The following is a 13,864-nucleotide window of genomic DNA, read 5'->3' as shown; positions in this document are numbered from 1 at the left end:
CCCTGCCGCGGGCCTTCCCCGTCGCTGCCCGGCCTCAAACCCCGCGCGGGTTGCCCGCAGCCGCGGCTCCCGGCCCCGCGCTGCCGCTGGCGCCGGGCTCGGGCCGCCGGGCAGACCCGGAGCAGGGGTGGGGCTGAGCGCTGGCGCCCGCCGCGCTGCCAGGTGCGCCAACGCCCGCCGGGCTCCGGTGACGTGGCGAGAGCTGATTGGCGAGCGGGGCAGGGCGGGGCGGGCCCTGCGACCGGCCGTGAGGAAGGGGAGGGGAGGCGCCGCGCCGGGCCGGACCGAACGGAGCAGCTTCCCTCCGCCGCTGCCCCTGCCAGCCCGGCCATGGCGTACGGTGGCCTGACGGTGCCCATCATCGTCATGAGCGTTTTCTGGGGGGTGGTCGGCGGCGTCCTGCCGTGGCTCATCCCTAAGGGGCCCAACCGCGGGTGAGTGGCTGCGGGGCGGCAGGGCCCGCTCTGAGGGGGGCGGCGGCGGGGCCTTTCTTCCCTTCCTCTCCCTCAGGCCTGGAGGGGTGAGTGTGTGAGCAGGGGCCCGGCGAGGCGGGCCCGGTCCGCCGCGGTGGCCTGGCCGAGTAGCGCCGTGCCTCTCGGGCCTGCCGGCCACCAGCGGCCTTGCGGCTCTGGCTCTCTGCAGTTCCCCTTCCCCCCCCGTCGCCGTCGAGGCCCTGCGGCGCCGTATTTGCCGTGCTCGCCGTTCCGCCGGGCCCGGAGCCGCCGCCTCCTGCCGCAGTAGCCCTGCAGGCTCCTGGTCGCCGTGCTGGCGCAGCGCGGAGGGCGGGCGGGCCCAAGGCCCGGGCCCCTGTGCCAGCCGAGATCCGGAGCAACCCGCCGTGAGGCTGCCTGGGCGTGGGGCCGGGGCTGGAGCCAGGAGCGGTGTCTCCGGGTCTTGGTAACCCGTCACGGGTGTGAGTTTTTCCCTCAAGCCCCGTGAATGCCTGCGTCCGGCAGAGCTGTTGTGAAGTTAGACAGCGGTTGAGCAATAACTTCCTTTTCGTTTTCTTGCTTGACCTCTTCTAACGTACTCTGCCATCCTCTAGTTTCACGCTGGGTGGGACTGGAAGACTTGGCTGTGGCAGACCTCTGCTGTGCCTCAGTGCGGCCTCGCAGCTGTGGGGCGTGAGGGCGCACACGGGGCATCTCAGCAGAGGCGTTTTTCCTGCAGTGGTTGTAGCTCCTCGGATTAAAAAGTGGACAAGTCTTTGTCTTTCTCTTTCCCCCAGGAGATAATGACTACTTAATCTCTCTTCCTCTCTCTGACATCCCCTCTACTCCACAGGTACCAACTGTCTTTTTTCTTTGATGTTAATCTAAACTTGGAGGAATTTTCCTCAGGTTTTATTTAGCTGTGAGATTTTACTACCTCAATTTCAAGCCTCAAGTGCGTTTTGCACCTGAAAAATTGCCCATCCTTCAAAGTACCTTGGAAATATATCTTCCAGGCACGTCCTTAAAATATGTGGGAAGTATGTGGGTCACCAGCAGGTGATCTGTAATTATTCTAAAATGCGACTGTTTTAACAAATACAAATAGAGTATGGTTGTCTTGATGATGTAGTACATCTATAGTAATAGTGTGTAGTCTGTTAACTTATCACCTTCTTAACAAATAAAAAAAAAATCCTCTACCCAAAACCTGTTTCAAAGTAGGACTGTGCATTTTCTAGCAAAAGAAGTCAATGCAAACTTTAACTGACCTAGGAATTCACATTGCATGGGCTAAAACTTCCAAACAGTGACTCTGTGAGCGCTTGGGAAGGAAGGGTTCCTGAAGCTTGGTGCAGGTTATGTTTGTGTTTCAAACAGCCTTTGCTTGAAAGTTGACAAAGTGAATGTGTATTGACAGATGAAAAATACTGAACGTTATCCAGGTCACAAAAGAGTTGGAAGTTACTGACCTGGCATGAGTTTCTGTTACTTGGTTTGGGGGGCAAATACATGGAGGGAAATCCCTTTTTACAATTGCAATAAAAACCACTCCACTCTGCTATGAAGTTGCATAGCTCACTTGCTGTTAGAAAATCTCATTTCATTCTCACTTTGTGTGTATATCTCTAGTTTTGCTGTTTTCCTTTATCAAGAACTGCTTGGGTTTTGCTTCTTTTCAGCTGAACTTTGGTTTCTGTCAGAGTTTTCTTTCAGCAAGAAAGGAAAATCTTGTCCTGCGGATAATTTTAAGTGGCTTTGAGATTTTATTTTGTAATCAATCTGCAAAACCTCACTCCTTGCATAAAGCTAAGATTCATTTTGATACTGACACGTTCTCAAAGCAGAATTTTCCAAATGGAGAAAACGTTTATTGTCTACAGTTAATATTAGAACACCCACCTTCAGTACTTTACTGACTTGCTGGTAGCATTGACTGTGAAATGGATCAAGGACACTGAGTGCGTAAGACTTTGCTCCCCTTCAGGGTCAGTGTTGTTAAATGCAGCTGTATTCTTGTGTTTGCCAGAGCTCTGTCAGTTATTTTGCAGAGCCTTAGCTGTGCCTCTGCAGCTTACTCAGCTGGAAGAAGTTAGAGCACTCATTTTGAGTCACTTTCCATACGATTAAAGTTGAACTCATTCTTGTTGGAGTTTTTTTTCCTATGTATCTTGTGGTCAGTCATAACATGACAGCTAATCAGCTGTTTCTCCTTCCTTTTTTGCAGTGTTATCAACACAATGCTGGTGACATGTGCTGTTTGCTGCTACCTGTTGTAAGTATAAATAATGTCTTGCCTCTTAATCAAGACACAGTTCTGCTCTCATCAAACATTCCTTTTTTTTTTTTTAAACCTTGAAGACACTTAGGAAGAAGCTCCAAATGTGTCACAGATTGAGACACATGGTGTTCTTTGGCAGCTCTTGGAGTTCTTGGTTCTAAAGACCCTCAACCTGCTGAAGAAAACAGTTGCTTGTCGGTGGATATTGAATTAAAACAAACCTGAATTCCTCTTGTGTTCTTCTGACATGTAGCTGTTGAATAGAGCTCTGTGTTGACTTGCTGTTACTCCTTTCCAGGTGACTGGCTTGTTCATAAGTATATTGGCAGTTTGTTAATTCAGGAATTTTTGTGATTCACAGTGGAGCAATGGCTTTTTGCCTTTTTCATTCTTTATACCCTTGCATATATTTCTCTATGGCAATAGTAATTTGAACCTGATGAGTTTTTGCTTTACTTGGTTTGGTTGAATATATTCTCAAAATCTGGTAGAGCAATGGGTGGAAAACCTTATATGTTGGGCTTTTTAGGCATGATGTTATTTTTGTGACAAACTTGGAGTGCTTTGATGTATTAAGACTTTTTCTTTTTAAATGCACAGCTGTCCTGGGTTCAGCTAGGATAGAGGCAATGTTCACCACAAGCTGGGGTGGGACACAGCCAGGACAGGTGACCCAAACTAACCAAGGGGATTATATGACATCATGCTCAGCATGAAAGGGGAGGCATTCCAGGGCATGCAGCTCAGAGGTGTCTCCTCAGCATCATGAGGGGATCAGAGTTAACAGTTCAGTGAGAAACTGCACCGTGTAGCACCACTGTTGTATATTTTGTTAACAAATACTGTTGTTTTTCCCCTCCCTTTGCTGTCCCAGTAAACTGTCCTTATCCCAACCCAGGAGGTTTGCCTTTGTATCCCTGTTCTGCACCCCCCCCATCCCACCAGGGCGGGGGGAGCAAGTGTCAGTGTGGTGCTCAGCTGCTGGCTGGGGCTAAACCACAACAAGGCTCTATTTTGAAGGCTGTCTTTACTGTCAGAGAACTAGCAGAAATAACAAAATGACTTGCTGAGGAACTCTCATACCATGTTTGTGGTTTTGGTTTTCTGTCAAGAGGTAAGCCAGCTGTAGCCAGAGTACTCAAGAGAAAGTGTGATTATTGTTTTCTCTCTCTTTTTTTTTATTTTTTTTCTTTTTTTAAGACTCTAGAGGCTGATCTTGTCATAGAAAGTGCTAGGAAGAAATAACTTTGAAAGGTAGTTGGGAAGAATTCACTACAGAGAATGAATTGGTAAAAGTCTGGTTAGACCTTCAGGGTTACCTTGTAATAAAATCATTGTTCAGAGCTCCACTTGAACCTGAGTAGTATTTGTGCTTTCCTGACATACTCAGGCATCACTTACACTACTCTGAGGAGCTCAGAATGAATATTTAGAGAAATGCATCCCTAAACTCAAGACTCATTCTTAAGAACTGGCAGCCAAAAGCGGTTTCATCAGTGCCCGCACGGTCCAGGAGGGTCCCGTGTTGGGTTGGCCTGTGGTACGGGCTTATGCAGGTTGCATCTAGTTTAATTATGTGATACTCAGAGGTTTTGGTTTTGTTCTTTAGAGCATTTGACACATTAATTATTAAGAAATCATTCTTCCAGATAATTGTGAAAATATAGAGAATGTGGTTCCATGTTTTGTATCTATGACAGTTGAAGATTTGCTGAGCAGATGTAGAAGCTCAAAGACCTTTGCTATACCAGCAACTTGAACTGGGGGTGAAATTTGGCACTTCCAATGCTAGGAAAGCCTCCTTCCCTGCAGATAAAGTATGTAGCAGCTCCAGCAAACCTACCTCTTGTGGTAGGTTCCAGGTGCTTGGCTAAGAAAGGGCAACTGGATGCTCATTTTTACTGTTACTGTAAGTGGGGGATGTGTGGTTTGGGTTTTGCTTAAGTTTAAAGTTCTCCCTTAAGCTCTTCCTACTCTGTATTTTAACAGAAATCACATCTTACTGTTCCAAAACCCTGGAAGCTTAGGGGTTTTCTTCATTGTTTGAAGAAGGACTGTTTCCTTGAGGTCAAGGTCACATGGTATCTGTAGAACTGTCTGGATTATGAAAGGAGATGTATTTGTTGTAGAATTTCTTACCCTTGAATGCTGTGAACACTTCAGATATACAGTGGTATTTCACTTGTAAGCTGAGTGATTTTAGGTTGGTTTGTTTTAACTGAAACAGACCTACTACTAATCTAGTGTCATTAATGTGATTTATAATCTGTTCTGCATGTCCAGTGAGGAAGTTCTTTGATGATCTTGTGGGCTCTGATTTGGTTTTTGTATTCCCTTTGGTTTTCTCCAATTACACCTTGAAAAAGAAGCAGCGAACTCATAACTATATTTTAAACCATCGGTAATAATACCCAACCACATAAGTTACATAGATGCTGTCTTTTTGCCAGAACACAATAAAAAGCAGATTTTTCTCCTCATGTGCCAAAGCAGAACGTGCCTCACCACACAGTCCCCTTCTCCCTCCTCCCCTTCTGTATAGAGCCATGGAACAGCCCTGCTTGGAAAGGACATTGAAAGATCATCTAGTCCAAACTTTCTCTGTTTTATTCAAACTTGCCTAAGTTTGTTCTTGCCATATCCTTTTCCCATTTTGGGGAAGGCATTGAACAAATTTCAGACCTTAATTCTTAATTTTGGTGCCTAAAGAGACTAATTTTTCATACCAGTCTTGAAGAAAGCCTGGAAGAATAGTTCTGAGGATTCTTTGTTGGATATGTTAGGGTCAAAAGAAGTTGTGTGGTATGGTCATCTGTATCTATGTGTCCTTAGTAGGTGGCTGGTGCTGTTATCTACATCTTCTTAGAGTTGTTCAGAACTCTGCTAGACCTACTTTCATACTCTGAGTTTCCTTTCCAGTTGAAAATAGGGGAATTAACAATTTCCTGGCTTCATTAAACACCACTTGATTTGCAAATTGTTTTGCATCAAACTGAGTTTGTCAATCCCATTTCAACTTAAAGCTGTTTCTTCTGGCTTTAGGTTTAATAGCAATCATCTTGAATAGCCATATGGATCACGTGGTCTTAATTTGGTTGTTCCATGGAAAATTTTGCATGGGTAAGCACATGATTTGTGTACTGATACTGCACCCAGCAGCCTTTTGAGGGAGAGAGAATACACAAGCCTCAGGAGCCTCATAAAATATAATGCAAAGTACAAGGAGTTACTGCTGCAGAAACTACGGGTTATACTGTGTTGTAAGGGACTGTCAAAGTCTAAATCTGTTTTGCTGTTTACAAAGCAGCTCCTGAAACAGCACCACAGCATTCCTCATAGAGGACAGGGTGCTTGAAAAATGCTATTACATTATTTGCTGCTGATTCTAAAGGGCTTAAAATACAGTTGCCCAAATTGAAGCTTCAACAGAGATAGCAGGACCTTAATTTGTACTGTGCAGCATGGACAGATGGCAGATACGGTAGAAAGACCTTTTAAAAAATCTTCCTGGTAGAACATAAGGGACTTTAATTTCCTTGTCTGAGCTGGGTAATTAACACTAACTGCTGTAAGTGGTATCTGGTAGAATTTAAGGACCCGTGGGTGGCTCGAATGCCATACCTGATTTTAGCAACTGGAGAACATTACATGTTGGCTACAGAGGCTTGCTTTGTTTTACTTTGAATGCCGTGTTTTGTTTTGCGTTGTCATGATAGATTATTGTATAAAGCAGCAGTTGCTTAAGCAAAATGTGGGAAAAGCTTTTCCATGACTTGAATGCAGGGGAGTTGGAGAGCTCGGTGCCCAACCACAGCTCTAAATGATTAGGCCCTAGCAGAGCAAGGAGGAGGAATATACTATTGACCTGTAATGCTACCGTGGCTCAGAGCTTGGGTTTCCAGCGTGGTCCCAACAAATAGCTTTTGAAAACTGCACAGTGCTTGCCTAAAGCATGGTTATACAGCTGGGGCACGTCAATATTTTGAATGTGCTTCCAGCTCATTTAATTCACAGCCATGCTGGGTCTGAACTCAGGAAGCCTAGTGAGGTGAGGTATTTGTGCACAGTTCCTTCCTTCTGTACAGTGAGAGAGAGAATGATGTGCTTGAACAGGCTTTTAGTGTTCCTACCCTCCTCCCACTTGTGTTAGTTTAGGATGCTAAAGGCAGATGGTGCAGTGCTCCATCACCCCTTCTGTCTGTCTGTATCTGAAAATTAACCCTTGCAAAATAAGCCCCATGGTATTTTTAAGAGCTAATTTGCTTTTCCCTTAAGTAAATTTAACATCATGATTAAGGTGGTTTCAGAATACATTGTTGTCATCGCTTTGGATAGCCAAGTGGAAACATGTCAAACTAAAGGTTACTGGCTCTTCTTGGTTGTGTCTTGCTGATGTTTTAATTGCTCTGTAAAGCCTGCGTATTTCAAGGCTTGCATGACTGATACAGTGCTGCAGGCTCAGCACATCGTTTTAACTAGAGTCTGACTCTGTGCAAAACTTAAAGCAGCATTGAAAATAAATATTTGTAGATTGTAAGAGGATTGATGTGTTTTCTTTAAGTCTGGCTTGCATCTTTTGCCCGTGGCTATCCTAGCCATTTTACAGCAGACCTGCACTTCGTTTGCTGGTCAAAGCATCAAGGTTTGTGTGGAATTTTCCATGACTGCCTAAGCACTCTGATACATTTGTGGCAGCTCCCATTACAAAGCTGCTCTGCTTTTTCTCCTCCTTACAAAGCATTCTAGAAATAGCTGACAGATGAGCCAGGGTGTTCACTGAATGTGTTTATATAGTTAGTATTTAACATAGATTTAAATCCATTGCTTTTTCTGAATCTTGTAATATTTACAAAGCAAATACATCTTTTAACAGTGGAATATTTATTTCTGTTTAGCTTTTTCTGGATATTTTCCACAAACTACATTCCTCTTGTTCTGGGTTTGTGAAGTCAGTTTGCGAACTGCTCTGATGACAAGGCTGCTGTTGCTGATGATCTGGGGTTTGCTGTCCTAGGGGTGGTATTATTGTTGTTGGGCTTTTCTTAGTAGCATTATGTCCTTTTGCTTCAGGTCCTGGTCTCTTCACCTCTGTGCTAGGTTTAAATGAACTTTTGTTCAATCTCTGATGAAAAATATACCGTGTCTGCAAGGCTGTGTTGTCATACACTGAGAAGAGCAAATGGGAGTATGTTTCCTAGAGGTTCTTGTTTAAAGGATGCTTCAAAGGCACTGAGAAAATGCTGGTGTCTCCCACGTTCCATCTTCTGAGCCCATGAATACCTGAGTTTCTTACATCTCAAAGCACTCTCCTGTCAAATGAAAAGCACAAGAGAGATACTGTCAGATGATTTTGTGTGGTTTTAAATGGAACAGAACCACTTATTGTTTGAGTTGTGGAATGATTTGGTAGCAGATCTTCATTGCTGGCATCTGGTCTTTGTGTATGAGCTTGAGTAAAATTTTTATTTAATACCAGTCCTTCCTGAAAATCCTCTTTTCTCTGATAATACTTGTGCTTTGGACAAGCCTTTGTGTTACCATAAGCTTTGCAATTTGGCTGATGTTCTCTCTTTTGGGTTGGGGGGTTGTCTTGCAGTTGGCTGATTGCGATTCTGGCTCAACTCAACCCTCTCTTTGGGCCGCAGTTAAGCAATGAAACAATCTGGTACCTTAAATATCACTGGCCTTAAGGATCTCTGTCCTCAGCTGCAATTTATTGACGAGGTGAGTATGATCAGATTTATTAATGTTTGGCATGTTTAAGCTTTGGGAGAAATTGAACAGTCGTGTAAACTGTGTTCAGAACTGTTAGCTGGCTTGCAGGAGAAAATTTATCTTTATATAGGCTGCAACAAAACATTTTGGATGCTAATCTTGACTGGATACTGTGAAAAGCTTGGACTGAATTCTTCTACAGTTACTTTTCTTTGCTATTGTGTCACGTAGGGCTGTGCTCAGTAAGCAGGGTTTGCAAGGAGAATAGCACCCGTTTTTCCTACAAAACCCAAGATTGGGCTGGGGTGTCTTTTAATAGCTACTGTAAGTGCATTTCCTAATCTTTAACAATTGTTAAACCTCTCTGCAAACATTTCATCCAAGGCAATGTACAATTTCCCTTGTTGATCTGGGCAGTCAGAGTGCTGCAATTAGGATGGTTTTTTATCTCCTGTCAGTATATAGCAATAATACTGAACTTACAGATTAATGCAGTGGGGGTTTTTTAATGATAGCCTGTGTCCAGCTTTAATTATAGATGAGCCTGGTGGTGGTTATCTGGGCAGTGCTGTTGGAATGCTGCTGTTGCAGTTCTTGGGCATGTTTTCAGATGTGACCAACAAAAACAAAGTCTCACACTAAAAGTACTGTGACAACTTCAGGTCTTTAGCACAGCACCATTTGGAGTTGAAGGTTCAATGGAAATTCAGAAGAGTAGCTGTGGAAATAAGTATCCATGATTTCATTTTTTATGCTGGTAACTGAATAATTAGACACTCTTAGATTACCTTTTTTTTGACCTTTCTGCAATGTTTTTTGTCCTAGGTTTAACTGCCTACCCCCTTGCTGTCAGTACTCAAACTTCTGTTTACAGAAGTCCAATAGCAGCAGACAGATGACAGTTGATGTTACAGCTCAGTTAAATGCTGTCTGTAAAGCATCCTGAGCATTTACCCTGAAGCAGAGCTCCACTGCTTCAAAGTAGGCTTCATCTGAACTGTGGTGCTGTCAGACTGTGGCATGTGAATGTGTCTGTATCTTCTGTTTTAAGCAGTAAGCAGAAGCTAAAGGTAGACTTGGCCCTGCTTCAAGTAAAGGCCTGTAATTAGCTACGCCAGTCAAGCTGAATTTCCTAGGTGCATTTCTCACTGCTCATGTGTTCACACATAATTAGTTAGTTAAAACAGAGACCAACCTGTTCTGGTAATGGGCATACAGATCCCTGGATCCCACAGGGTAATTCACTTGCCTGGGATCTGAAATTAAAATGTAGTGAGCTGGACAAGTGGATGCCATGGATCTAAAACTGGGATTCCTTCTGAGTGAGAAATGGTCCACCAAGGTCAAATTGGAGATAACATAACTCTTGGACTCAAAGAGTGGAGATTTAGGTTAGACATTAGGAAGAAATCCTTCCCTGTGAGGGAGGTGATGCCCTGACACAAGGTGCCTGGAGAAGCTGTGGCTGCCTCTGGATCTCTGGCAGGGTTCAAGGCCAGGTTGGATGGGGCTCTGGGCACCCTGGGCTAGTGGAGGGTGTCCCTGTCCATGGCAGGGGCTGGGAAGGAGTGGGCTTTGAGATCACTTCCCACCCAAATGCTTCTAGGTGCCTGCTGGAAGAATCAAGGCTTTTCCCCCTCCCCTTCATTGAAGGATTCTTCAGAGATCTGGAGGTACAGTTGTACCAAGGCACTAACGTGTTCCCAGAAAGCTCATGTGAGGAGTTGTCATTTTAAACTTACTAATGGAGAATTTGACACCTGTAGAGCACATTGTTAGATAAAGAAGTTTATTATAACTTTTGATACCTTTTTTTATTGACTTCATTTTGGGATAAAATTAAGGTTCTTGTCTTTGTGGAAAATAATGCTTTAAAGAGGTAAAAGCATGTAATAATCCTCAAATATCATAGCTGAATGTCGTGTTCTTTTTTACCCTTAGATAGAAGTGTGCTATTACAGCACATACCACTCCCTGATATTGCTTGAATTACTCTTAGTGTTGAGTGATCCAAGCTGCAGGGTGACTACCTTGATCAGGCTGCAGTGTTCTGTCTGTTGCTGTTGTGTGCCTCTGCACTCAGTCTCCTGTTGACTTTCTTGCTAGACACAAGCTGTGGATTAGATTCCATCTGAAAGAATTGGGATATATCTCTCTGATGCTGCAGGGAATCCCATAAATATAGCTACTGTTTCTTGTTTGACAAGGTTTTGGGTTTTTTAGCTGTAAGATGTGCTTTTTCAGCACACATTATCCTTTTTTCTGCCTTGTATTTCTCTTTCATTTGAGGTTTGGATGGATTAGTACAGATAATGCAGAGAATGAAATACTGACTCCCAGAGTGGAGAGATCTTACTTAAAAATTAGGATAGTCTAAGCAAACCTGTTTACTTAACCAATGGAGCAGGGTTAAAATGCATGCAGAAAGCTACTGCATTCTAGTGAGGAGCTTCTCCTGATGGGAGCTTGATTGAAATTACACAAGTTTGGTCTCTTTTTTTGGTGAGTATCCCTCCAGTTTGAGTGATAAAGTATCAGATGACTTGTCTGTTATAGTAAAGTTAATGGCTTTGGTGATAGTATGTAAGAACATGCTGTAGCTGTGGTAAATATGGGCTGTAGCTTCTGTGGACCAACCGTGTTTTCTCTTTAAATTCATCTCAGACCAGGAACTTTCTGTGTGCAAGAAGGGTTGTTGTCCAGAGTTCTGGATGCTGCCACAGCATTTGAAACTTTCTAGAAAAAGAGTTGTTCTACCAGGTTATAATGTAACTAAAACTACTTGCTGTAACTTCAGAAATGAAACCGCTAAGAAAGTGGGGAAGTCAAGATTATTCTTCAAGCTCCATAAAGATGAATTCTCTCCAGTTACTGACCATTTCTCAGTGCATTTGTGGAATGGAAAGATAGTTGTGGTTAACAGCAAGGTCTTCAATTAGTAAATTGTCTCCATGGAAAGGAATAATTAACTTGCCTCTTGCTTTGCAGGTAAAGAAGAGATTTCCTCCAGATGAAAAACTCCACTGACCCAAAGATGCCCTTAACATAGGTGGTTGGATACCAAGCCTGCATTAATGCCTTAACTTTTCTGTTGTGCTTCAAACGGCTTGTTCAGAGCCCTATGTTTTTTTCCTACTCTACCCTTTAACACTGTGCCTAATGCAGTTTATACTCTTCTTTGGTGCTGTACATTTTTGTCTGTTAACTTTGGATTTGATGAAAATTTCTAAAATTTTTATGGGTCATAGTCAGCCCTCTGGTTCACTTTACTCACTCTGTAGGGGTGATGTATGCATCTTACAGGCCTCTGTTGCTGTTCCATTCACCTCTGTTCTGTTTGACTGCACTTGAGAAAGATGTGTGCAATGAAACTGTAGAGGAGAAACAGTGGTGCCACATGTTGATGGCACTTATTTTTTAAATGAGTTGTGTTCTGGGGAAATTTGGTCTTAAATTTCTCATGCATGGAAATAAAACTAATCCTCTGCTTTATACAAAATGTTCTTGTGCCATGTTTAACTTAAAATGTGCTTTTCTGTGGTTTTATTCAGACTAGTTAGCCAGAGTTGAGCTGAGGAGACCTAAGTGAGGTGGATAAACTCTAATGTGAAGTCATGAGTGACGCTTTCTGCCTGTAAAACTACCTCTCAGGTAGCTCTAAAATAGGACTAAGTTTGCAGTCTAAAATTGCTGAAAGGTCTGCAGGAAGAAGTCAGCTCTTAGCCTGAGAACCTCTTCTCTGTGAACTTCCCATTGCCTGATACTAAGGGGACCAAGTAGCAGAGATCACGTGGTTACTTTGAATGAAGCGTAAATAGTAACCCTAATAGGGGATTGATTTACTCCCTAGCCTTTTTGGAGGGTACATACAGTAATGAGCAGTTTGAACTGAAAACAGGGATTGTTTTGTACTGACTTGATAATTGCACGTGGAATTGCAGACCTGATAAAGCACACGACAACGTAGGCCAGAGATGAAAGGTTGCTGAGGCTCCTCGACTTCAGCTGAGCCCATGGGGTTGGGAATGAATCTAGCAAGTCGTTTGCTAAGGAATAGCTTTGAAGGATGTAAATACTGCTGCATGTGCAGGAGTCTTCATGTATACTTTACCTCCTTACCTCATGCCCAGGTAAATTGTGGTTATCCCTTACTGTGTGGTGGTGTTATGCACAAGTGCGTGGTGGAGCAGTTAATTATTATTTTTCCTTTCATTTCTGTTGGGTAGCACTTAACTTGTTGGGTGGGATAGTGCTCATTACTGGGCAGGAACTTCTGAGATCCTGACAAAACACTGTAAGTTGCAGGGATGAAAAACCTTGACAGTGTCAATCCTGGAACAAATAAGAATGTGTCTGTCCTTACAGATTAGAATAGTGACTTTTGGGACTGGAATAGTGGATTTATTTTTCAAGTTGATGACCACTGAGAGCTCTGTTTTATCATGCAAGAAGTTGTACACTATGATGCTGTATGTGACAAGTAGTTCCTAAGAAGATGGGAAACCAAATGATCTTTTAAAAGCTTAGGTTGTTGGTCGGTGGTTGTTTTTAAAAGTGTGTGGAGGATAATATCTGTTGACATCATGTGAAGAGGGGAAGAGAAATGCTTCATGACATTGTTGGCAACTTTGAATACGTAACCATTTTTAAAATACATTGATCTGCCTCTCACATTTGGCCTAAAATGAGATGTCAAAGAAGAAAATACCCTGTGACAAATAGTGGTATTAGTACATTGGTGTTATCACTTTCTTTAACAAGCTTTCTGTTTCAGGTTCTGAGCTGTCACTCGTCATCAAAGATACAGCAGAAGTAAAGCAGAGGTCGCACAGCGTGGTGTTCACTGCTGGTGAACTTAATGTAAAGAGATACTCAAAACTTGGACAAGCCAGCCAGAGTTCAAGTACTATTTAGGTGCTTTCCTAAGAAATTCCCCTTTATCTGAACCATTCATCTTATTTCTTGAGACAGATGCCTGCTAGCAGCATGGTTGGAGAAACTGAACAAAATTAATGTTTCCATTCTCCTGAACGTTGTGTGACCTGCTGTCAGCATTGTGAGTGTGGAGTGGTCTGCTCCTTGTGTGCCAGGAATTAACACTGCTGCCCATAATAACTTGGTTTTTGCATGATTGCAGACAGGTTCAACCCTTGGTTTTAAACAAGACAGGTAGGAAAGGCTTTAACAGTTCCTCTTGCTTCATGGCTACAGAAGAGAACACAAAATGGTAAGAGATATATAAAGGAAGCCCAGCAGTGCCTGGGGAGAGATGGGAAGCCTGGGGCTGCAGGGGAAGTCTGGTCTCCCTGGGTGCACTGGTATTTTGGGGGGAGATCAAGGAAGCTGACTCTGTAGGCGAGTCTTGAAGTCTTCAAGCTGTACATGGTGGCAGTTTGTAGATCAAACGTTAGGTCAGGGTCAGGAAATGCTTTTAACT

General features: G+C 43.4%; 1 protein-coding gene across 1 annotated transcript; it reads left to right on the top strand.

Moving 5' to 3' along the window:
* Positions 1 to 247: 247 nt before the first annotated feature.
* Positions 248 to 11,920, top strand: ATP6V0E1 (ATPase H+ transporting V0 subunit e1). The gene is made up of 4 exons (XM_084268464.1): positions 248 to 434; positions 2,659 to 2,706; positions 8,309 to 8,436; positions 11,416 to 11,920. The coding sequence occupies exons 1-3, from the start codon at positions 331 to 333 to the stop codon at positions 8,400 to 8,402; spliced, it is 246 nt and encodes an 81-aa protein (XP_084124590.1). The 5' UTR covers positions 248 to 330; the 3' UTR covers positions 8,403 to 8,436; positions 11,416 to 11,920.
* The last annotated feature ends 1,944 nt before the right edge of the window (positions 11,921 to 13,864 follow it).

This window comes from Gallinula chloropus (genome assembly GCF_964237585.1).
Source record: "Gallinula chloropus genome assembly, chromosome: 10".
Classification (NCBI taxonomy): Eukaryota; Metazoa; Chordata; class Aves; order Gruiformes; family Rallidae; genus Gallinula; species Gallinula chloropus.
The sequence above is the reverse complement of the archived record's forward strand: the minus strand, read 5'-3'. Positions and strand labels throughout refer to the sequence as shown.

What these genes read in the sequence shown, in the direction of transcription:
- ATP6V0E1 (XM_084268464.1), top strand. Translation starts at nt 331, where the DNA reads ATGGCGTACGGTGGCCTGACGGTGCCCATCATCGTCATGAGCGTTTTC. An exon ending in CCTAAGGGGCCCAACCGCGG is followed by an intron (nt 435 to 2,658) that starts GTGAGTGGCTGC and finishes CCTTTTTTGCAG; the next exon opens with TGTTATCAACACAATGCTGG. An exon ending in GCTGTTTGCTGCTACCTGTT is followed by an intron (nt 2,707 to 8,308) that starts GTAAGTATAAAT and finishes GTTGTCTTGCAG; the next exon opens with TTGGCTGATTGCGATTCTGG.